The sequence below is a fragment of the Sciurus carolinensis genome, chromosome 14 (assembly GCF_902686445.1).
Source record: "Sciurus carolinensis chromosome 14, mSciCar1.2, whole genome shotgun sequence".
NCBI lineage: Eukaryota > Metazoa > Chordata > Mammalia > Rodentia > Sciuridae > Sciurus > Sciurus carolinensis.
In genome coordinates this window covers 67,149,757-67,175,514 of record NC_062226.1, presented here as the reverse complement: position 1 = coordinate 67,175,514, position 25,758 = coordinate 67,149,757, and the positions used below count along the sequence as shown (strand labels likewise).

The 25,758-nt window shown below is 37.6% G+C and overlaps 1 protein-coding gene across 8 annotated transcripts in view; it reads left to right on the top strand.

Moving 5' to 3' along the window:
- The window catches only part of Vldlr (very low density lipoprotein receptor), a 32,488-nt gene extending 23,854 nt beyond the window's left edge, over positions 1–8,634 (top strand). For 4 of the 8 annotated variants that reach the window (XM_047524168.1, XM_047524164.1, XM_047524163.1 and 1 more), the window contains 10 exons: positions 590–808; positions 1,694–1,812; positions 2,403–2,542; positions 2,862–3,003; positions 4,221–4,367; positions 4,682–4,705; positions 5,245–5,328; positions 5,703–5,783; positions 6,621–6,790; positions 7,985–8,634. In XM_047524168.1, the coding sequence (XP_047380124.1) occupies positions 590–808; positions 1,694–1,812; positions 2,403–2,542; positions 2,862–3,003; positions 4,221–4,367; positions 4,682–4,705; positions 5,245–5,328; positions 5,703–5,783; positions 6,621–6,790; positions 7,985–8,020 (1,162 nt within the window). In that variant the 3' untranslated portion in view covers positions 8,021–8,634. The remainder of the gene's footprint in view (positions 1–589; positions 809–1,693; positions 1,813–2,402; positions 2,543–2,861; positions 3,004–4,220; positions 4,368–4,681; positions 4,706–5,244; positions 5,329–5,702; positions 5,784–6,620; positions 6,791–7,984) is intronic. The other 4 variants (XM_047524169.1, XM_047524166.1, XM_047524170.1 and 1 more) reach the window with 2 other exon arrangements.
- The last annotated feature ends 17,124 nt before the right edge of the window (positions 8,635–25,758 follow it).

Below are 25,758 nucleotides of genomic sequence, written 5' to 3'. Positions count from 1 at the left end.
TCAGTTCTGTTCCTGGGCTTTTGGCACAAGTCACTGTCACTTGGCCTATGGGAAGGTTTGGAGGGGTTTCTCTTGTCTCTATCTACAATCTGGCATCTAATTACCTGGGAATATTAAATCCAACATTGATTCTTCAGCTATGAAATTACTATCAGTTCTTAATTAGAAACTAACCATTGTGAGGTAAAAGGTGGCTAAAGCTGTAAAACTGTAGCATATGACATCTTAATTTCTCATATTTTCTCTCTTTTCTTTATGGTTCATTGAGAACCGTTACTATAAATAGAAATGATAGTAGCAGCCTTTTCTTAATGAAATTCTTTGTGGGAAATGTAGATGATGGCTACTGAAACAAATAGCTTCACTTAGAATTTTTGTATATATATAGAATATGTATCAGTAACTAGATAAACCTAATTACTAATTTAGCATCAGCACACAGCATGGTTAAATATTTTGAATGGCAAGCTATGGTGTTACTAGAGTCCTTTCTGAATAAAGTCCTTGACCATTTTATAAACAGAAAGCCCATTTTCCAGGCTCTAATGGTGTCAAACTCTTAAATTTCTTGTGACCTATTCTGTTTCAGTGCCTCAATTGATGACAAGGTTGGTAGACATGTTAAAATGATCGACAATGTCTATAATCCTGCAGCCATTGCTGTTGATTGGGTGTACAAGACCATCTACTGGACTGATGCGGCTTCTAAGACTATTTCAGTAGCTACCCTAGACGGAACCAAGAGGAAGTTCCTGTTTAACTCCGACTTGCGAGAGCCTGCCTCCATAGCGGTCGACCCTTTGTCTGGGTTCGTATTCTGTTTGCCATCACAGAGTCTTTTAGGTGCTAGCTGCATAGATCAGGGACTTTCCTCATATATCCCAAGATTAATCAGAAATTCTTAGTGGGAATTTTCCAGTTCAAGGTGTCCTATGTGCCACAGTGGCACAACCTTGGGATGGTCCCTCTATATGGCAGGTCCTCCCCTTCTGGCACCTGTATATTTGACTGTTGGGTGGCATTAGGGAAACAATACTTCTGGTTTGGTTTGTTAAATACAACAAAAGCCATGACTTAACCTTTATGCCCATCCAGATTCTACACACATTATTATTATTATTTTGTCTTAATTCTTTGCTGAGTTAGTTCTAAGTGATTGAACTTAAACACTAGCATGAAGGGCTGGAATTTTAAACCATGTTCCCTCAACACTTGCAAAATGCAAGCTGTTTTAAAGTTCAGTTAAAACAGGCACCTTTCTAGAAACATATTGTGAAAGGGTTTCCCTAAATTGCCACTAAGTCACTGAGACAGGCAGCTTAGGAAGTTGACTAATCACAATTAGTCCTCACGAAGTATCATTATTATATAATCAGCCAGCCCCTACTGTAAAACTTAAGGGCATTCTTCTTTTATTCCTCTGAGAGAATTCAGGGTTTAATAAAGAAATACATAGCCTTGACTTTGAACAGAAATTTAAATGTCAGAGTGATACCAATTTACATAGTTACGAATGAGCTTGTAGGTTCTTAGGGTTAAATTTGATTTACCCAGAACACAAATTAGATCCTTAAGTGTCACTATTCATCTCTAGAGATTCAATACCTAGAGTTTTCTGCTAAACTTTCATTTTAAGCTACAACTATATTCTTTCTCCACCACTGAGACATACTTCTGATTTTCTTCTTCCCAGTTTTGTTTACTGGTCAGACTGGGGTGAGCCAGCTAAAATAGAAAAAGCAGGGATGAATGGATTCGACCGACGTCCACTGGTGACTGCAGATATCCAGTGGCCCAATGGAATTACGCTTGGTGTGTATGTCCTTCCACTTCACCCACAAAATTCAACTCTCTTCATAGCATTTTTACTTATCTCCATAGTAAAGTCTGGATTATAGCAGATGACTCTTCTAGTTCCTTCTATAGTGGGGAATTTAGATAAGAGTAACTGAACAACACAAATGGAATGGTGGGCTTAACAAAATATATGCTCCATAACACTGTTCATTTGACCTAACACATGACATGAATTCAGTGAATCTTGCTCTTGGAGATTCTTCTACTGAATATGATGGGCATAGGTGCCTTGACATTTCTAGAATCATGAAATTGTAACAGTTTTCTTCTGGTCCATTAAGGAAGAACTACAAAATTCTAACCTCTTTTTAACACTTTCTATCATGTAACATTTCTTTGGTCAGTTACTTTGAGAGTCTTCATTTGTCTTCCCAAATGAATCTTAGATACAGATTTTGTATGTTTCTTCATAAGCTTTTTGGGAACCATTAAGAAAAGAACCCCTGCTGGAGAAGGAAACATGAAAGTAGAATATTAGATTCCTCAGATATTTTAATTGTGAGGGCAATAATTATGTATCACATGGCGTCAAATTTTCTACCTAGATCTTATAAAAAGCCGCCTCTATTGGCTCGATTCCAAGTTGCATATGCTGTCCAGTGTGGACTTGAATGGCCAAGACCGGAGGATCGTACTGAAGTCTCTGGAGTTCCTGGCTCATCCTCTTGCACTAACAATATTTGAGGTAAGATATGCATTTTGCATTTGAGTTTCCACCTTTGAGTCACTGTAGCACTTTGATGAGAAAGAACAGGGATGGGGAAGGAGGAAGAGTACAGGACAGCTTGAAAAATTGTTTTCATTTAAAAGCTGGTACAAATTAGAAACTAATTCCTCACAGCACTTCAAGAAACCTGAACTTGCTTCTCTTACAGTTTTACATCTAATGTCCCAATTATTCAATAACCTTAGTCCATTAGATAGCCAGTAAATAATGATGACCTTAAATAATTGACTTGTGTTAATCCTGGGTGTACATGTTGATTGTTGGGGCTCTATTACAGGATCGCGTCTACTGGATAGATGGGGAAAATGAAGCAGTCTATGGTGCCAATAAATTCACTGGATCAGAGCTGGCTACTCTAGTCAACAACCTTAATGATGCTCAAGACATCATTGTCTATCATGAACTTGTGCAGCCATCAGGTAAACTGGAGAAGCAAGTCCCTAGTGGTCACTTCAAAGGCCTTCATAGGACCCAGAACCTTCTGGGAGTCAGCAAATCTTGAGCAACTCAATTTTCTATAAAATGAATATTTTGCCCTCCTGCACTCTACCTCAAACACCTCACAGTGGCTATTTGGCGTCTTACTTCTGCCGTTAGGGAAATGGCTTCAGAATGTCCCCTTATCTTTCTTTCAACCATCAGTATCAGAGCTTGTGTGTCTAATTCTTCCTGCTAATCTGTTGCACCAGTCTCCATAGTAGCTTTTGTGCCATAAACTTCCCCTACTGTTTCTAGGGTTTCTCTAATAAAGTACCCCAAATTGGGCGTATTGAAGAATAAATTAATTTTCTTATGATTCTGGAGACTAAAAGTCCAAACATCAAGATGCTAGCATGGTTGGTTCTTTTTGAGGGCTGTGAGAGGGGGATCTGCCCCAGGCCTTACTCCTTGGCTTGTAGGTGGCCATCTTCTCCCTGTGTCTCTTCCCATCATCTTCCCTCTTCACATGCCTATGTCTAAATTTCTTCTCCTAAGGACACAGTCCTATTGGATGAGGGACCACCTGATGACCTCATCTTAACTTGGTTACCTCTGCCTCTAAGGTCACCTACTGAGGTACTAGGGGGTGAGGATTTCAACATAAGAATTTTAGGGAGGGATGCAGTTCAACCTTTAACACCTACCTTTCTCCTGTGGCACATGTGACATAGGATTGTACAGATCTAACACATCTGGTCATATTTTCTCCTGCTCAGAATACTCAGCTCATCTATCTAAATGAAATCCTCAAACTTTCCTTCCACCTTGTAAGAGCAAGTCAAGGTAGAGCCAGGAGAACATGCTTGGTCTCCTCCTGACATGGACAAATAGTGACAACCAGGGCTTGGGAACATGCCTAGCATGTTCAGTGCCAAGGTTCAATTCCCAGCACTGCAAGACAGGCAGATAATAAGAGCCTCATCTCCCTTCCTTGCTTCCTCCTAATACCTGCCTGTTGAAGATATAGCTCATATTCTGCACCCAGGGATCCTCTTTGAATCTGGTGTCATTAGAGGATGTTTCCTGTGCCCTGACACTTATTATTCATTGATACTGATCTTACTTGAAGGTCTGACAGAGTAAGCAAGCTTAAGCTCCATGGAGAGAGAAGGCACTTGAATGCCTATTCTAAAGGATTTTTTTTTTTTCTGACTAGGTAAAAATTGGTGTGAAGAAGATATGGAGAATGGAGGATGTGAATACCTATGCCTGCCAGCACCACAGATTAATGATCACTCTCCAAAGTATACCTGTTCCTGTCCCAATGGGTACAACCTAGAAGAGAATGGGCGAGAGTGCCAAAGTAAGGCTTGTTGCATTTTGACCACAAGCAGGACACACAAAAGGCAATATAAGACCCTGTCTGTAAAAACTGGCCCAGATTTTAATAATTCCATTTTACTTAACTCTTAGAATAGATTAGATACCTGCTACTATTGCATGCCAGAGTTCATCTCAGAACTTCAGAACTGACTTGTAACCTATTTCAACATTAGATGAATTTATAGGTGACTAGGTGTCAATGTATCTCATACCAATTCGTACCAGTTAGCACTGTAACAGTACTGAGCTAGTCAACTGGAAGGTAAAATAATGTCTTAATATTTTCCTCCACAGAAGGCACGCTGCAATTATTCTTAAGTAAGGTCATGGTTATAAGAAATCTCTGGCCTCAGTGGGTGACACTAGTTTAAACTCACACTGAACTTGCATTTTAATCTTCCGTTCTTGACTTTTGATTTAAGTAACAAATTAAACTTGCTTGTGGTGAGCAAGGAGTATGATGAGGCTTTTATTAGCTTAATTCTGGGTCATGAAAGACTTGATTGAGAAAGTAGGACCATCTGGTAGGCCTGGTACACTAGAGCATCTTGAGATCATGTCTTGCAACTTCTAGGAGCCTGGGGTATTATTAACAGGGGATAAGTGTGGCTGTGCCTCTTTTTGAATTGTCAAATTCCATATGCAAAGTGTTCTGCCCAAAGCTTCATGTACTTCTGTTTTTGCATGAAGACTGCTATTTCTCTCAATTTGGACGCATACACTGTGCAGCTTGGTTCAGCAATGGTTTATCTATTTCACCTGGTGTTACAATAACCTCTCGCATGGCTCGTCTACACTAAACAGCTAGCCACTTGGGAACCTTGGCATTAACCAGGTTCTTGGTTTTTATAATCCAGGTACTCCAACTACTGTGGCTTACAGTGAGACAAAAGATACCAACACAACAGAAATTCCACCAACGAGTGGACTAGTTCCTGGAGGTATTGGGTTCAGTCCTGCAAACTGTTAATCTCCACTAACAGCCACACTCTTTATATCCATAATGCAAATAATTACTGCAGCCTTTAACTACTAGTTCTGCCTCTGATTGGTAACCTGTATTTAAACTCCAAACACTTAGAACCTGCATAAAATCCGCCTGACTTATTAAGGCTTCTGTTATAGAACTGTTGGTGAAATGGCTCATCCAGCCTGTGACTGAAATACTCCTGGGTCAGAGTTGTTCTTGGTATACATTATAGTAGTTACTAAACATTGACTTTGGTTGCAAATATATGAGGCTCTCTACTTAATGGGTAAATTTCCAAGTCTGAATTCAGACCCTTATAAACTGATTCCTTTTATTCTCCTGTAGGGATCAATGTGACCACAGCCGTATCAGAGGTCAGTGTTCCCCCAAAAGGAACATCTGCTGCCTGGGCCATCCTTCCTCTCTGTAAGTAGACTCCCTTCACTTGGGGATCTGATGAACATCTTAGACACCCAATGGAAAGTTCTCGTTTTTGTAGAGTCTTCTTCCCATGGCCTCTTATGCTGTCATAGAACTTGTGACACTGAATTACACTCACTCTCTTCCCTACCTGGTACACAAAGAGTCCATATTTTCTCCTCTCTGGTATCCTTAGCACAGTAACAGGCAATGCTGATGTTCAACAATTTCACAAAAGGTGTTTATTGCTTTCTACTTTAGAGTTGTTAACCTGGCTTAATCTCATTCACAATAAGTCCCTTTAATAAGAATTTTATTCTCTTCTCCTTTGAAATATGTGTACTGTTTCATGCAGAGGAGAGGCACAAATGATCAAATGTTTTCTTCAAGAGAGCTAGGACTTCTAGAAAATGAACTAAAAGTAGTTAAGGATTCTCAGAGATTAACTACTTTTATTTTATATTCTGTAAGTCCTACAAAGCTTTATCATGCATATGAATGCTAAGGCATTTTGCTTAAATGGCCTCTTTGTCTTAGATTACTGGATTTCAACATTACCTAATATACCAGGACCTCTGTATAGCTCTCTAGAAGCTTCTGCAATTTTAATTTAGTCTTCCTGAGAGTGGGGCCCAGGACGCTACACTGGCCTGGATGGATGTGACTAGCTTAGTTGTACAACACACTGATGAACTTATTTCAAACCACTGTCTCATACATATTCCAACTTTGAGTTGTCCCAGCTCCCTAAAACATCAGTGTTGGTTATCATGGACCCCTGAACGTTACCTTTCCTAGTGTTCTGAAATTAGACCTTATTTAGCTACCCTCTGACTTTTTCAGTGCTCTTGGTGATGGCAGCAGTAGGTGGCTACTTGATGTGGCGGAATTGGCAACACAAGAACATGAAAAGCATGAACTTTGACAATCCTGTGTACTTGAAGACCACTGAAGAGGACCTCTCAATAGACATTGGTAGACATAGTGCTTCTGTTGGACACACGTACCCAGCAGTAAGTCAGCTTCCTATCTTTTTATACCGAGGCTTAAAGTGAGACTTTTTGAAAAGGCGACCACAGACTTGAGCTCTGACTATCTAGGCTAGGAAGGGCCTTAGGAAAATGGAACAACCAAACACTTCATCCACTACCAGATATCAGACAGACTAGCCTGTAAGAATGTAAGTCAGTGAGTTAGTAAGCATGTCACCCACCAGGATGGCAAGCAGGTCAACCTGAGGTCATCACTATTTGAGATATTTTTAGTTAAAGAAATAACATGTAAATAGTAGCACAAACCAAGTAGCTCCTTGCCTACTGAATACCTAAAAGCAAATCAGCTTCTTATGCATATGGATTATGTATAAGGGAATTGACTTGAAGTCAGGGTACTAGGTAAGATTCACTTAGCCAAAAATACTAAATGGTTTACTTACAAAATACCCCATTCCACCAAGTAGAGCTTACTTACAAAATACTCTCCACCAAGTAGAGCTAGCATTTCCCATCAGCAATAGAGCCACTCCCTTGTTCTTCAGGTGCAACCCACATGAGTATGGGCACTCAGGGAACAGGATGAACAAAATGTGCAGAGCACTCCCCTCTGAGCTCTCTGGCGAAACATGTAGTGGTCAATTCATGGCACATGTGTCTTTCACATTGTTCTCCAAGTGTTATGATCATTACGTAGAGAAGGAAGAATCAATCACGCTATTTTCACTCTCTACCAAATACCTATAAATTTAGTATTCCTTACGCAAAATACTTGGGACCAGAATTGATTTGAATGTGGATTTTTTTTTTCAAATTTTAAAATATCTGCTCATACATAATGAGATTATGTTGGGGATAGACCCACATCTGAACTGTACACATAGCCTGAAAGTAACTTTGTGCAGTATTTTTAAAAGTATGTGTTCATTTTGACTGCAACCTATCAAGTGACATCAGGTGTAGAATTTTCCATTTGCAGTGTCAGGTCAGTGCTTAGAAAATTCCAGATTTTGGGCATTCTGGATTTCAGATTTTCAGAATAGGATTCAAATTCAAGTTAGATACATTGAGTGCTACATTTCAATCCTATTTTGTACCTGACTTTCCTACTAAGAACTTTGGTCTTTGACCAACTCAAAAACAAGGCCCATTTTAGAGACTAGAGTTACCACCAGTGAGTGATCGTTCATTCCAAACTTCTTTCTTTTTCCACAGATATCAGTTGTAAGCACAGATGATGATCTAGCTTGACTTCTGAGACAAGTCTCAACTTTTGAGGTCTTAACCAATAATGCCCCACTTCGGAATGGTAACCAAGCCAGCAGCTGAAGTCTCTCTTCCTCCTGTCTGGAAGATTGTCAAGATCTCTTTGCGTGGATCAAGCTTGTGTACTTGACCATTTTTATATGACTTTTGTAAATATTCTTGTCCACATTCTACTTCAGCTTTGGATGTGGTTACCAAGTATCTGTAACCCTTGAATTTCTAGACAGTATTGCCACCTCTGGCCAAATATGCACTTTCCCTAGAAAGCCATATTCCAGCGATGAAACTTGTGCTATAGTGTATACCACCTGTACATACATTGTATAGGCCACCTGTAAATATCCCAGAGAACAATCACTATTCTTAAGCACTTTGAAAATATTTCTATGTAAATTATTGTAAACTTTTTCAATGGTTGGGACAATGGCAATAGGATAAAACGGGTTACTAAGATGAAGTTGCCAAAAAATTTGTAAACTAATTTTGTACGTATGAATGAAATCTTTGACCTCAATGGAGGTTTGCAAAGACTGGGTGTTCAAACTACTGTACATTTTTTTTTCAAGTGCTAAAAAATTAAACCAAGCAGCTTAACCATGGTTTGTGCCTATTCCTCTGAGATGAACTGCTTGCTATAAACAGCCTGAGTAATGCCAAGTGTTCCAATTGAATCTAGGAGCCACATTTCTCCATCACGGGTAACTAAGCCTGTAATTGGACCAGTTTCTCTTACAACCAAATACTAACTAAAGGACATGGTACCATTTTGCATATTACCTACAAATATTTCTTATTTTGTAAAAGTTATTATTTAGTATGTACCTATAATTCCTCTTGCTTACAAAAAAGTTCCTTTTCTCATTAATCTGTCTCCTTAGCTACAAACATAAGCAAAGATTTCTATGAATTCTTCTGCTTCACACTTAAGTCTGTTTTCCATGTTCTATCATTATCTATGGGTCAAGGACAAGTGCCTTCTAAGGGCAGGGGAGACCTCTCTTATAAAAGTCTGCACTTATCGTCCCATGAAGATGTCTAAGGGGTATAATAAGCAGTGCCACTCTTGAACAATCTAAGATGGTGGTTCTCAGTGTGGGTCTAGGAACAGCAGCATCTACTACACCTGGAAACTTGGTAGAAATGCAGATCCTTAGGCCCAAACCCAGACCTACTGAATCAGAAACCCTGGGGGTGGGGCCCAGGAAACTGAGTTTTAACAAACTCTTCTGGTGATGCTCATGGAAACTGGAGTTGAAAACCTCTGTTCTAATGTGGTTTTGTGGGGAATATAATTAAAGTGTTTTCAAAATTGTCAGCCTACCTGGCATAGGACAGATTTCATCTATGGGCAATTTCCAGAACTTTTAGTAATGAAGATCAGAAAAAGAGTTTGGAAAGAAGAAAAAGTACCAACGGGAGGTTAGCGCGTCTTCCATCAGGTTGGCCATCACTTCCTTCCCCTGAAGTCTCAAGATGCCTGGAAACAAAAAAAAAATACGTAAGGCATGAAGCTCCCAGAGGCTGCTCTAAGTCCAACATGAGTGGAGAGTTGACAGTGGAAGGTGCAGCCAACCCTCTGGGACTAAGCAACCAACGCAGTAGCAAGAAGATGAATAGAAGATGTTTTGAGAAGCTAAACGGATTGGTGGGGGACTCATATTACCCTTGTATATGGACTATGAACCAGTTACCATTTTTGCTTATGGCTTAGGCAAGGAGATCAATAATCCTAGAGGAAGGGGAAGTGGATTAGTCATCTGGTGGATGCTCCCTTAGGATTTTGGCCAAATGGATAGAAATAGAAAGGACAGATTTGGGCCTTCATTTAGTGGGAGGTGTGGAAGTCATGTATGTACAAGGCAAAGGCTGTAGTGATCACGGTAGGACTGTCTGCTGTCAACTGTAGAGTGAGCACACAGAATGTGGCCTGGTGATAGAGAACAGTGCAGTGCCTATTTGGTAAGTAGGTCAACATTCATCCTATCTCAACTCAAGACCATTTGTTCGGTGTTTGACCCCACTGTGATAGAAAAGCCTCTGATGGATTTTTTAATTGGAGTACTACCAGATCTGCTTTTAGAAGCTTAAAGATACCTCTGCTTTCCCCTTTTAAAAGGCTACACAGTAGTGATCAACTACAGGGCTCAGAGTCATAGTTTTTGCAAATAAAATATTATTTGATATCATCTTCTTTAGAATTCTAATCCCCAGTGTCTTCTTTCAGGTTCTGGGTACAAATTTCCAACCCAGAAAGAGTCTAAGATTGTCTCTATTTTTTTTTAACCTTATTCTTAGTAAAAATTCAAAACACAATTCATTGTACCATTAAGAACTTTGGAGAGGTACAACCTCTTTTAAAAACAACAAAATAACTAAATCTATTGAGATAAAAATAATTATATGGCCAGACTGCTAGTCAATTCAACATGTAATAGTAGTTCATGAGGAAGTAGAGTCTTGGATTTTATCACCCAAACAAGATCTTAAGGAATCCTATTGAGATGTGTTAGCAGAAGTTTGCTGTGTCTCTAGAGTTTAATGTAGGACAAGAAAAGTAATGAAGAGGAATGATATCGAAGCTTATCAAACACTAGGGAGAATATTTGGAGTTAAATGAGCTTGTCTCATCAGGTGACTGAGAGTGACTTTAGGAATTGGTACAAAGGAAAGATGTATCAACAGATTTGTGGCCCCTGGTAAAGAAATCCAGCCAAGTCTCTGCATCCAAATTTGTAAGTGGCCTTTGCAAGCTATGAACTATTTGGAAAGAAGCAGTCCTAGTTGATCACTGGTCCATTAAAACATTCTCATAACTATTTGAAAACCTTGATATTATTTCTAAGCCTTTGGTTCTTGATGAACACAAGGCAAAATAATTGGGGCTTCAGTTTTGGCACTTGCCCATTTCTTTTATCTTTAACAGAAGGTGGGCTTTAAAATAGTATAACTATGGTGCACTTGAAGAACTAACTTTCAGGTTAAGAACACTGTAGAGATTCAAGAACCACCTAAAGTCTAGCTTTTCACTGTCTTCAACTCAAACCAAAAATTCTGGCAGGGTTTCTCTTGTATCATGTGATTTCCTAGAATTCTTACCTAGTGCAATCTTTCCTAATTAGCTTATTATTTTAAACCAAATAAAAGATACTCTACTTCCTTTTAAAAATGGCAAAACTTAAAAAAAAAAAAAAAAACGCAGATCCTTTTACAAACTTAGGTTCAAAAACAAAGATGATTTCTAAATTTGAGTCCTTCAGTTTCATGATCATTCTTTTGGGAAATTATGAATCCATGTTATAATAATATTATGGACCTAAACTGTGGGAATTCTGGAATACATAGAGAAAGTTTTCAAAGGTATCTTGTCTTCAGATTTGGAGAAATGAAGATGAAATAATGATTTTGGTTTTTGTTTGCTTAATATTTTTCTATTTGTTTAGTTGGTTGGTTGGTTTTTTTTCACTTATTTCTGTCAATCCATCATGGACTTTTCCAACTCTAAACAGTTTCTTGTGAAGGAGAATCTCTCATTCACATTAACCTTCACACATGGAAAACTGAATATAAGTTAGCAGTGAGGGTATAGCTATAAAGTTTGAGGATCCATAGGTAAGGATCATTACTCTGCGGTGGCTCCTGACTGTCTAGTGTTTTTGAACCTGTTTTCATCCAAGAAATAGAAACAAAGCTGAACCACTGGTCAGAGTCTCCTGAAAATCTTCCATCCATGGACATTGAGGAAGGAATAAGACAAGTTGAGGTTAGGGAGTACAGGTTCTTCAGATTACCCTGTAGCATCTCAAAATAGTTTCCTTCAGATGGGAGGCCTGGAGCAGTAGGCAGCATGGTTAACAGCACGGACTCCTGTGTTGGTCTTGTGTGTCATAGCTTGGGCAAGTTACTAAACCTCTCTGCAAAATGGAGATGACAGGCACCATCCCACTGTGACATGGTAAAGAGTAAGAGAGATGCCTGAGCTCAGCATTTAGTGTCTGCAGGATAAAAACCACTGTTGAATACAGCTATCGATGCTGGGCATCTGTGTGGTGGCACAGTCCAGAAAATGCAAGTGACTTTGCCAGTGAGTTTTACAGGTAACTTTACTGAGTGTACTGTGCATTTGGCTCTGATCCAAGTGTTCTACATCACACCTTTCTGTTGAGATCTAACTCTGAAATTTAGGGAGTGATGTTACGTTGTATAGTTAAGACATCTTAAAGATTTACATGGTTAAAACCCTAAAACCATAGCTGGCATGTGTCTGCCTCAACCTTGATTAATTTACTGCCTAGGAATGGAGATAAACATTTGAGAGCCTATGTAGTCTTTAGACAGTCACTAAAGTTCTTTAATCACCCTTAAGTTCCTACCACATGCTTAATGTTGTGCTAAATAAATGATCTCATGTCTTTTATTAGATTTTCACAAAAACCATAAAAGGCAAGTATTATTTTCATTTTACAGATGTGAAAACTGAGTCTACAAATAATGTGAGATTCCAACCCCCTGAGCTTACTGCCAGCCCCTCCCAGAAGTGTATGCCATGCTGTGTGAAGGTTAAGCTGGATGTCACATGGTGTTTGCTGGGTCCCCTTTACTACTAATTTTTGGGTCTTCAGCAGTTTCTTGAGTGTCTCAGATGCCCTTCTGATCTAGTGGTATGTGGAAATATAAAGCTGGCACTACTACTTCAGGACAGCATAGAATAACTTATGTGTCATGCCTTCAAGAAGCTAGACATCCCAGAATTTTGGCCATCCAAACAAAGTGAAAGTAGTATTACATTGAAAAAGATAAAGATTTCCTAAAAGACTGTATAGAAAGGTCACATCATTCCTGAATGTAAGATATTGGGGGAAAACAAGCTACAGTATAATGAATACTAATTTCTAAGCCTCTCATATAGGCAGAGACATGCTCAAGAAGATAGGAGAAATTGCAGCTCTTCAACGGAATGATGCTGCTTTAACTCCAGAACTGAATCCAAAGTATTCTAGAAAGTACCCCAAACCTGGGTATTTCCCAATTTACACACATGCATAGAGAGAAAAGGATTTTTTTGTGTGTCAACAAAACTATTGACTTTGACAGAACTATATTGCCCTTCTTAAATGTCACACCTGATACTAAAATGTAATGACTCAAGAATCCAAATATCACACTCAGGATCTTCAGAATTCTAAAGGCACGTGTTAGAACACATCCAGTCCTGTAGATAAGCATTTTTCTTTTATTAATGAACTGTATATTTATCTTAAATAAAAGTTTATTTTTGAGATAATTGTTGTAAGCCTTTCCTTTTTCTAGTGAAATTTTATAATTTCAAACTTTTGCTCATATCTTTCCCCTTCTCTCAGCTTAATCACTAGAGATGATGCAGTCAGTCACCCGTTACTGGGGAACAACAAGGACCATCCAGGTATGACCTCAGACTGAGGAAGTCTACTCTTTCACCACACTTAGAAGAGTGGCTAGTGCCCCACCCTGGGCAGCCAGAGCAGTATCTTCTCACACTCCCCCTCCCCTTCTACCCATCCCAAGAAAGAAACAAAGTCAAAGCTACTATCAACAAGGAATGTTCTTTAGACCAGGTCTTCTTCCCAGTGGCTGGCTGAGAATAGGCCATACCTGACTAAAGAGGAGGTATCCAGTGTGTCAGACAAAATAGGCCTTAACAAGCAAGGAGAATCATCTCGATATTTTCCCCTCATTCACTCTTACAAGGTCTGTGTTGAAATTCATTTATGATAAGCTAAATCTTTGTGAGCCTTAGAATTATTCCACCTGATACATTCCCAAGCAATGGTCCCCCATTATTTGAATTACATTGGATACTAAATTTTAAAACTGACTCAGGATCCAAAAGAGTATAAGGAAAATCAGTAAATTGAAGGAAAGAGAAGCTTAAAATACAGATATTTTAAAACTCAATAGGGCTATACTAACATCAGAAATGTGAAATCCTTAAGGTAAGTATCACAAAAGATATTCATTTAAATGTAGTTTTTAACTACAAAAGATTATTGAGATTAAATTAGAGATGGTCTAATACATGTAGAGATATTGTTTGTGAACTGAAAAACTGTCATGACCACAATTTCTCCTAAACTGGTTCAATATAATCCTTTAAAAAATAAAAATAAAAAGCAAAGTTCAGTAGTGAGTTCTTAGTGAACAAGAGGAGCTCACCAGCTCTGCAATAAGGTGGGGGTAGATGTGGAGGGTCTTCCACGACTTAACCAGCAAAATTGCTTACCATCTAAGCTATAGTACTCTTCTGAAAATTATATGTACCTTCATAGGGGTCTCATAAGAGAAAGAGGCAACACATATAAAGTGGTTTGTTCATTCAGATAGTAACTGCTATTTCTCCCTAGCATACCCACACCCACACAAAAAACATGCTTCATTTTTAAAAAGTGAAGTTAACATCTTTTACTTATGTCCATTTGAAAACTGATTTTTATCTGCACTATTGTATTAATATCCCATTTGCAAATGTCCCTTGTTAAATTTCTCCTTGAAATGCTAGCGTTGGCTTTTTTTTTTTAATCCAAAAAAAATTCAAGATTAATCGTCCTGCACCTATTATCTTTGCAAAAAGCCTGGCACGTGTGACCTTCTGCTGATTAAAGAGTACAGGTGGTTGGTTTAAGTTCACCAATTATACAGAGAGGTCTTTTTAATCAGTAGGGGAAAGACAGGCTACACTTTAAACCACTCAAGAAGGTGAGGTTAGTATGCTCTTTGGATTTATTATGCTCAGCAAATATGGTTGGCCCATAATCTAGGAAATAGAGAATGCTAAATTTCAGTTCTGACTATCTAATGCTGTAGTGTCTGAGGCAGAGAATAAGTTTAAACCCCTTAGTCATTGTTTACATTTTCCTAAATTCATCCATTTACATGTGAGATTTACCAGGGATTAGTTGTTTAAATTTGAAAACAAATTTGCCTTTTTAGCCTGATCCCAAATGAATAGGCCTGTGGTTTACTAAGAGGGACTTCTAAATGCTGGCAGATGATGTTAAATAACTAGACAGCAATTGGTATTCTTTCTCAGGCTTGAGAGGACCAAAAACCATCTCCAAAAGCTTGTAAGACAGTTTTATAATGGACACATCCTAGAGCGAGCAACAATTAGAGGAATATAACAATTTCTTCAACTTTCAATGAAATTGAAGAAGAATATATGGACCAGTCCCTTCTGAAGTTACTCCAACACCCCCTTCACTTTCTCACTCACATACACCATGTGTACTGTCATTACTTCATTCTCTTGTTCAGTACCTCCTAGGCCCCAGGCGTTGATCTGTATTCTGGGGAACTGCTGAAAACATGGCAGGACAAAGCTCCATCCTTCATGGTGCCTGTTCTAACTGGAAGCCAGATACTGAACAGACAATAACATGTCAGGCAGTGATAAGATTTATGAAAGAAAACAAAATAAGAGTACAGGATTAGAGAACGACAGAATGCACTATTTTAGATAACATGGTCAATGAAGCCCTCCAAGAAGATAAGTGTGGCAAAGCATCTGGAAGGAGAATGGGGGTGAACCCGCCCAGGTAGTAATGAGGCAAGGTCCTGAGTCAGGAGTGTGCTTGATTCATCCAAGCAAAAGTGAAGTGGCATTGTAGCTAGGGATGGCAAAGGCAGAGTGGAAAGGGAGAGAGGAATCAGAATCAGGCAATGTTGACTTCAAGAGCTGTGATTTAAACTCAGGAGTTTCTTTTCTGTGATGGGACAACTTTAGAGGGCTTGAAGTAGCAGAATGACATCTGATTTTAAAAGATTCCTGTTGGTTTCTTTGTTTGGAGTAGACTGTAGGGAATCAAGACCAAAACGGGGTAAGTTCACAAATTATGGTGGCAGTTCAGATAGGGGGCCATGGCTTGAACTGGGCTAATGAGACTGGAAGAAAACTCACTTCCATATCAAGTCAGGAGAGTGCACAGGATGTCTCCCTGGAATTGAGAATGTGGCATTCTAGATAATCTGCTGATCCAGGAGAATCTAATTGGTTCCTAACTCAGCTGGGCCCCCTTTGCCTGCAGATAGCAGTTTGGCTGCCCACCCCTGACAGGGCTGGAAAGACAGGTACAGCCCCAGGATGGGTGGAAAAATTCAACAAAGTTGCATGGAAACTGAGAGGACAGCCATACTATCCTCCTAACCCAGGGAAGTTGGAATCTAGAAGAGCATAAACCCTACCCACAAAAGTGCAAGGGCTTCAACCTTTCTATGTCAGTCCTACCGCCAAAGAGAAGCCCTTCCAGTAACATTTTGGAGGGCCATGAACTCTGTGCTAGTTCTTGAGTAATGGTCTCAGAAGGCATGTTATCTCTGGATAGAGCTACTTCTTTTATAGTGATAACTTTAGACAAGGTAAACATATTCTCTCTATCCAATTACTTTATATTTCCCTGCTACCCACTTCCTAAAAAGCATTGAAGAAACATCAAATTTTCTCTCCTAAGAAATTTTATAATCCTGGTATTTCTGAGTTAAGAGAGACTCTAATGTCACTGATTCTGAAACTTGTCTAATAAAAGAAGTAACAATGAGGAAGTAAAACATGCTGCCTAAAGTTACCTAGTAAGGAACTCATTCAGCAAACAAATGCTTCAAATCACCCACAGCATAGCAATGACTCTTATCATAAACATGTGAATTCCACAACAGCTCATGACCCTCTAATATTTTTTTAAGGATATTATTTTGGAAAACAGGAGCCTCCTAGGACCCAAAATTTGATGAAATGTTTCTAATGGGTTAAGAAGTGAGGTGAGTTTCTGAACAGCATCCAAGCATGTCACAGAATAGAAGCCAAATATTATCAAACAGTTCATGAAACAAAAGTAGCGATTTCTCCGACATTAGCCCCAGTATCTGTTTCCATTCAGAGAAGCCTGCCTCCAATATCTCAGGATCTGCTAACCTCCAGAAAGGACGATGCTGAGAATAGAGACTACGTGCAGTTCTCCTCACTCCCTCTCCTCTGCAGCAGACACTGTGTTCCCAGCACTCAGTGAACTGTCTCCATTATGAGACAGATAAAGATTTCAATGGGCTTAATTAATAGTGCCAATTCAACAATAGTGGCATGTCAGCTTGTATGCAATCCCAGTCTCTCAGAAATCCAGTGAAACTGTGGTGGAAGAAGACTATTTAAAACCCAAACTATCTTCTCTTGCCTTGGCAGGTGTACTGGGAATGTCCCTGGGAAAAGCAATTTCTTTATTGTTGTATGGGAAGGAAAATCTTTGAATTTGCTATAGGAGGTCCTGAGCTGAGTTTTATTCTATAAAGAGAAGAATCAGGTCATGGTGGAAAAGAGGAAGAAACTAAGCTGTGGAAGTTTGGGACCCAAGTTGACAGACAACAGAAACATGTAATACACCATTTTGGATTGCTTATATCTTCTACACTATAAACCCTTTTACCTCATTGGTCTATGGTACATGCTAACACCTTATGTGAGTGACTTTAGATAAAAATCATAGAAAGGAATCCAATCCTAGACCTGTTTTTAACAGATCAGCAGAACAGACTTACAGAGTCAACCAGTAACTAAACTTAGTCACTGCAAGAGCATATAGCCCATAAACATAAGCACCACAGGGACTCTTAGAACTGTTTGGCTGGGACAATACACTTTCTACACGATGTGGAATAGAATTTCAAGCCCACATTATCTGGAGTTTAAGAAGCAGAGTGACCCCAGGTGATATCCCAAGTTATTAAATGTATTTGATGAGATCAAGTGGCTTTTAAATGATAGATACCCAGCATTTCACTAGTAGGAGTATAGTACTTATTTTTCCATATTTTCATTGTGCATTGTAATTATACATAATGGTAGGATTCACTGTTACATATTAGTACATGCTCAAGATATAACAATATAATTTGGCCAATATCATTCACCAGTATTTCCCCTTTTCTTACCCCTGCTTTCTGTCCTCTACTGTACTGATTTCCATTAAATTGTCATGAGATTCCCCTGCCCACCTTTCTTTTTATTTTTCCTCTCTACCTTCCATATATGAGAGAAAATATACAATCATTGATTTTCTGAGTTTTACTTATTTTCCTTAATATGACCTTCTCTTGTTCTATCAATTTTCCTCCAAATGACAATTTCATTATTTTTTATGGCTGAATAAAACTTTATGGTGTCTATATACCACATTTTATTTATTCATTAATCCATTAATGGACATTTAGGCTGGTTCCATAGTTTGCCTATCGTGAATTGTGCTGCTATAAACAAGGTTATGCACATATCACTACTGTATAATGACTTTAATTCTTTAGGAGAAATACCGAGGGTCATATTGTGGTTCCATACCTAGTCTTTTGAGGAACCTCCATACTTATTTTCATATTGGCTGTACTAATTTACAATCCCACCAACAGTGTAAAAGTGTTCCTTTTTCTCCACATCCTTTCCAGCATTTATTATTGTCTGTGTTCTTGATGGCTACCATCCTGACTGGTGTGAGATGAAATCTCAGTGTAGTTTTGATTTGAATTTCTCTAATTGCTAAATATTCGAACAGTTTTTTCATGTATTTGTTGGTTATTTATACATCTTCTGAGAAGTGTCAGAGTACAGAACTTATTGCAGCAATGGCCTGGGAGAGCTCAGAATATTTCACTCTATGGGATCATCTTTCCAAAAGTGCTAATATGACTGTATCAGTCCCTATCCCATTTACTGCCTATGGGATCAAGGCTAAGGCCCTTAGGCTCAGGCTCAAGTCCACCATGACTTCATCCCTGCTTCCTTGTCCTATATCTTGCAGTTCTCCAATCTGAACATGATGCCTAGTAACACCCACCTGTTCATAACTTATCATCCCCTGAACCCACCATGTTGTTACTGTCTACACAATACTGTGCCTTTCCTTCTGCTCTTCCTCTGATTGGAATTCCCTTTTCATCATTCTTCTCCTGTCTTGTCTTCCCAGTCTGGACTCAGATGTCTCTTCCTCCTGGAAGTTGTCTCTATTGCCCCAATTTGGGTCATGTGTCTCTTGCCCACTTTGCATATAATTCTACAATAATATGTATATAATCATCATATTGAGATTATCTACTTATATTATTATATTACTATTATATATGTAACTTCCTGACAATGAAATATAAACATTAATGCAAAAATTTAGTCTTGGTCTTCTTTGTACCTCTAGGACAGAGCACCAAGTTGGGCACTTTTTAAGTCCTCAAATACTGATTGCTAAACTAAATTGATTCCATGAATTCATGACATACATTATTTTCTAAAAAAGCACAAGAGAGTTTAGGTCTCCAATAGAGAGCATTGTCTCTCAAAAAATGTTCCCACGAGAGGTTATTTGGCTACTCCAGTAATATCCTATATCTCACACCAGTTGTGGATTTATGTGCAAGGACAAAAAAGTTGTTTTTTGCAATCATATTGTTATAACAAATCTTACATCTTTGAGGGCAGACCTAATATTTTGAAGCAGCAAAAAAAAAAAAAAATTGAGTTTTCCTTCAGAGAATATAATAAAATGTCATGCTGCTTAATACCACATTTTGACCCTCCCATAGTGTCCTAATGAGTTACTGTTACAGAACATAGCTAGAGTCAATGACATCATCCTTGAATAAACATAATCAGACAAGGGAATTACAGTAAATGGAGTGACACTCATCTAGGTCACTGTATATGGGTGGGGCTATTTTATTTATTCGTTTTGTAGTGCTAGGAATTGAGCCCAGGACCTCATGAGAGGCAAGCACTCTACCACCTAACCACACCCCCAGCCCTGGCACTAATTTAAAAGTTATTCTACAACTTGATAATCATACTGTTACTACATTTTTATGTTTAGAAACGATTTGCTAACTAAGTACCTTAATCAAGCATGGTAACTAAAGGGCTTGATCCCATATCCTTCATGTTCTTTTAATCCTAGTTATCTATCAGAGTGTTGAAAGCAACATTCATGAATCCATGATTCATTAAGCATTTATTGCATGAATAGCAGGATTCTGGGTGGTCTGAAACAGAGATAATTGAGATGAACTGTTAAGGAGCAAAGCAAACTGTTCAACGAACACCAAATGAATGTGGCAGACATAAAGGCTCTCTGAGAGATGAGGAAATTGGAAAATTTTGAGGGCTGCTTTTATGTTCACCACAATAATGATTCCTCAAGAAATAGACCCCTTCTTTAAAGTTTAATGAAACTGAAGGATTCTCCTACAACTATATATATATATATGTACAATCAGTCCTCTTTATCTGTGGTTCCATATCCATGGACTCAATCACCCATGATCAAAAGAAAAACATTCAAAACAAAATTGTGTCTGTTCCTAACATGTACAGACTTCTGTTTCTTGTCATTATTCCCTAAACAATATGGTATAACTAGTAACATAAAATTTACATTGTATTAGCAACATAAGTACAAGTTAACTATTCCTTAACTGAAATGCTTGAGAACAGAAGAGTTTCAGATTTCAGATTTTTGCATACACATGATAAAGTATGTTGGAATGGGACCTAAGTCTAAACATGAAATTCATTTATGCTTTATGTACACCTTATATACATAGCCTAAGGATAATTTTATATAACACTTTTAATCATTTTGAGCATGAAACAAAGTTCTAGGGTGTGAAATTTTCGGGTGTCATGTCAATAGTCAAAAAGCTTCTGCTTTTGGAGCATTTTGGATTGGGGGTTTCAGATTAGAGATGTGCAACCTTTAATCTAGAAATGATCTTAAATATACATGAGAATGTATATATATTACATGTAAGTACTATACCATTTTATATAAGGAACTTGATCATTTGTGGAGTTAGGTATCCACAGGGATCCTAGAACTAATCCCCAGTGAATTCCAAGGTGCAACTGCACTCACAAAAGTTCACATTTAATTTCAGAGGTCCCTGCATGTCCTGGTGCCTATCTCTAAATTCTGAAGAATTATATCTCAACTAGGTGCAGTGACACACATGTGTAAACCCAGCTACTCGGTAGGCTAAAGCAGGAGGATCTCAAGTTTGATCTCAAGATCAGGGCCCACCTGGACAACACAGCAAGATCCCACCTCAAAAAAAAAAAAAAAGTCCATATCTCAGGTTAGAATTCTGTGATGCACATATTTAAATAAATTCACTTTTCTTCCCTTCTCCCTAAAATATTATACATAAGTTATTTATTTCTTTGAGATGCCATCAAAGCAGAATTAATGGCAGAATAATTCTTTAATTTGAAAGCAAGTATTCTGCTCTCTATCGAATTATAGCATTTGGAAACTTACTGACAAAATATTCAACTCCAGGGTTGTAATATTGACTTGACCCATGTTATGAACCAGGGGTGTGCATTTTGATCCTGCAAACTAGGAATCATTTAATCATCATATTCGTGTTTTCACTCTGGGAGAGACAATGTGCTAGAATGGTAAAAGTATGAGAATTTGAATTAAAAACTTTCAGTTCTGACCTCAGTTGCCACTTAGTTGCTTTATAATCCTGGTAAATTCCCTCCCATCTCTAAACCTCCATTTCTTCATCTGTAAAATGAGCCAATGATCAAATTTGACTTAGTCACTTCACACAGTTGTTATGAAGACCAGATGGGAAAACAGATGTGTGCTCTCCAAATGTGAGCTTCTTTTCCCCCACAGGGCTGTTTGAATAAAAGACATTTACCATGTGTACATTTTGTAGGTTCACTTCCCAGATAGAAATTTTATTGAAGTTTGACATCATGGACTTTTGGTTTACAATGAAAATCACTGTGCACGATGTTCTTTGACTATAATAATGCTACCCATATTGACAATGCCAAGTCATTCACACGAATGCCAGTGAAAGCCATTCCCTAATCCGTTAAATCTTCCCATGATGTTGACGTGACTTCCTTCCAACAACACTTAATTATATTAGAAACATGTGTGTGCTTCACTGATAGGCATTGCTTTAGTTGCAGTGCAGAAAGAAATGCCAAAAGACACTCTCATAAAATTATATTTTAGGAAGTATTTTCATGAGATATAAAGGGCTTATAAAATATAGTAGTTTCAGTCTTCAATTCATAGCATTATTTTCACAATTTGAATTCCTAAGCTTTTTGGTTTGGTCCTGGCCTATCCTACACTGACAGCTGATGCAATAAAGTGCAACTCAATGAAAGTGGTCATTGCAACCAGAGACATTGAATTGCAATATTGTTCTTTAGAAATAATAAACAGTGCAGAAGGAAATACATTAGATACTATGCCCAGAATAGGAGATTGTGCTTGTTTAAAATGACAGATCTCCAGGGTTGTGGGGAGCCAGCAACTTTACAGAGTTGTGTTATGAATAGCTCCTTCAGATTTGTTTCTTTTGTGACTCTTTAAACATATAAGGAAAAAATCTAAAACAGTCATACAAAAATGTCAGTCACTTAAAAATGCTTCAATCTAACTCCAGTCCTGGCACTTCATAAAGCAAGTGTCAGGCTAGCCATGATTTATTTAGCTAAATTAGAAACCCCAGGCACCACAAGTCATTTCTCAGTAATGATAGTTGCTGCCTCCTTATAGCCTTTTCATACAGAGAAAAAAAAAATCTTCTTGCAGACTGTAATTCTTATCAAATGGGGTCACTTTCTCTTCTGCATGAGGAATTCCCCCAAGTCTTTGAAAAATTAAACAAAAGCTTTGTCATCAGGAACTCTGGAAATTAGAACATAAGATTCTTCTTGGTACTTATATCTAGGTCCTCACTATCCACACTATCCTCCATGGGGATCATTGGAGGTTTCTAAGAAAAATCCAAGTTCTTGAACTGGGCATTCAAGGCCCCCCAAATGGGTTTGCTGGTGAATCCTACCCAGTATTTCAGAAAGAAATCATACCATTTTTTTTTCCTACCCAATCTCTTCCAAAAAATTGAAGAGGATAGAAACTATCCAAACCCATTTCAAGAGACCAAAATACTTCTGATACAAAAACCAGATAAAATGTCATAAGAAAATAGATCAATATCCCTTATGATGATTGAGGGAAAAAATTCTTAATAGAAATATTGGCAAATCAAATCCACTAAAACATAGAAGATGACCACATGAGGTTTATCCTAAAATACAAGAATGTTATAAGACTTGAAAATAAATCAATGTAATTTGGGATATTAGTGGGTTATAAAGGAAGATCATATGATCACTTCAATAGATACAGAAATAATTTTTGGTGAAATAAAGCATCTATTTCTGATAAAAACTCTCAGCAAACTTAAAAGAAAAGAAAACTTCCTCGATTTCAAAAAGAGCCTTTACAAAAATGTTTACAGCCAACATCATACTAATGAAAGATTGAGTGCTTTCCCCTGAAAGATCAGGAAAAATACAAAGGTGTTTTCTCTTACCACATCTGTATCTTATTGTAAATTCTTGCCAGTGCAATAAAGCAAGAAAAAAGAAATCAAAATATCCAAATTGGAAAGTAGGAAGTAAACATTATCACAGACAATGCTATGATTTGTATAAGTATCCCCTAAAGGTCATGTTAAAGGCTTTGTCCCCAGAGTGATGTTATTGGGAAGTGGGGCTTAGTGGGAGGTCCTCAGGTCATTGGGGTTGAGCCCTTGAAGGGGATTACAGGACTACACTCCCTACAGGACTATGCTCCCTTACTCTTTTGCTTCCTGGTCAGGAGAACAGCAGTTTACACTATCACATATTCCTCACCATCCCATCTGCCGTGTTCACCAGAGGCCCAAAATAACGGGTCGTTCTGATTCTGTACTTGAACCTCCAAATCTTTAAGCCAAATTAAACCTCAGGTGTTTTTAATAGTGATGGAAAGCTAAAACAAAAAAAAAAAACATGATCATCTGTGTAGAAATTCCCATGAGATCTACAAAAAGTCCCTCTAAAATATAATTATATTTAGCAGTTACCCAACACAAATGCAACATGCAAATATCAATCATCTTTCTATAAAGTAGCAAGTTAAAAATCAAAATTTAAAATAACAATGCCTTTTACATGAGCAAAAATATGAAATGCTTTGAGACAAAACTGACTGAAGAAATGAAGATCTGAACATAAGAGTTTAGTCTTGAAAAAATGCCACATCAGACAACCTTAAAAGAATATGTATTCTACTATCATTGAGTGTTCCACAAATGGCAATGAGTCCAAATTGGCTGATGGTGCTGTTCATATTTTTTACATTCTTGTAGATTTTCTACTTGTTTTATCAGTTATTAAGAGGTATTGAATTCTCTAACTATAAATATGCGTTGTCTACTGCTTCTTCATTTCCATCAGTTTTTATCCATGTGTGAGTCTCTGCTTATAGATAGGATGATCCTATTCCACACCTGACAATGACAGCTAGCACACATGCATGTACAATCACATGCATACACATGCCTGCAGATCATTGTCATTTATAAATACAAATGAGAAAATTCCAAATAAAATGCTAGAAAATCAAATTCAAAGATTTCATAAAGGACATATCCACCATGACCAAGTCATAATTCTCAAGCTATGCTAGAGCGATTGAATAGCAAGTAATCTAATATGGCATATCAATGGATCAAATAAGATAAAATTTATAATAAAAAATCCAAAAGCCATTTTGTAAAATTCAATAAGTAAATTTAAATTAAAAACAAGTCTTAGACGGGTACTTCTTTAAAATGATAAAATACACAGCAACCTTAAATTAACAGCCATTTTTATACCTGATGAAACATACTAGAAGCATTCCTTCTGAGAGCCTCAGTAAAATAAAAATGCCATTTTATCCAAACATATTTGCCACCTGTTTACTTTCATTCCTCACATTATCTGCTTTCTGGTCACAGGGTCCTTGAGTTTTCTCAGTTTGTGTCAGAGATAGTTGCTATAGAGACCTGGATCACTTGGGTCACAGGGTTTATACCTCCTTTCTAATTTGACTAAATAGTCAAGGCAAAGCATTGAGCCATATGTATTAAAATAAGTAGAAAATAAAAAACCAAAATGATTGAAAAAAATTATTTCCTTATAGCTTCATTAAACAGAACGATGTTTTTTGAAAAGATGACCTTTAAGTCTTGTTTTTAAATAGCTTTATCCCCTGGCATATCTTATTAACATATCCCTTGTTTTGAAATTTGAAATATTTATAGAAATAGTAATTTTATAGTGAGGAGGCTTTTAGTTTTATTTTTAAAATGATGTATTACACATATGTTAGAGTATACCTTTTTCACTTAGCCATTTTTTGTCAAACACACACACACAATTAAAAGTTTTGATCCAACCAAAAGACAAATAAACAAAAAACTGATTTATAGGCATCAATATTTAGAATTCCCTCAAAATATCTAGGTCCTGAATTACACCACATTTAGAGCAAACTACCAGTCAACAGGCCCTGCTCATGCAAACACAGTTTTAATTATCATTTTAGTCCCTTATTCTTAAGTATGAACAGCCAAAAGTTCACCTAATATCTTTAAAATCTTACAACATGAAAAACATACTAAATCGTATAAAAAGTACTTTGAAAGAAACTATGTCAATGGAAGAAACAGAAGGAAATATCAAAAAACTATAATTCATAGTTTTAAGACATGAGATATTGCTTATATGTTAAAAAAAAAAGAACAAGATGCGATTAAAAACGGAACACTTGAGAATAAATAAAACCTGTGGAAGTCAAAAAATACTATAACCAAAAATT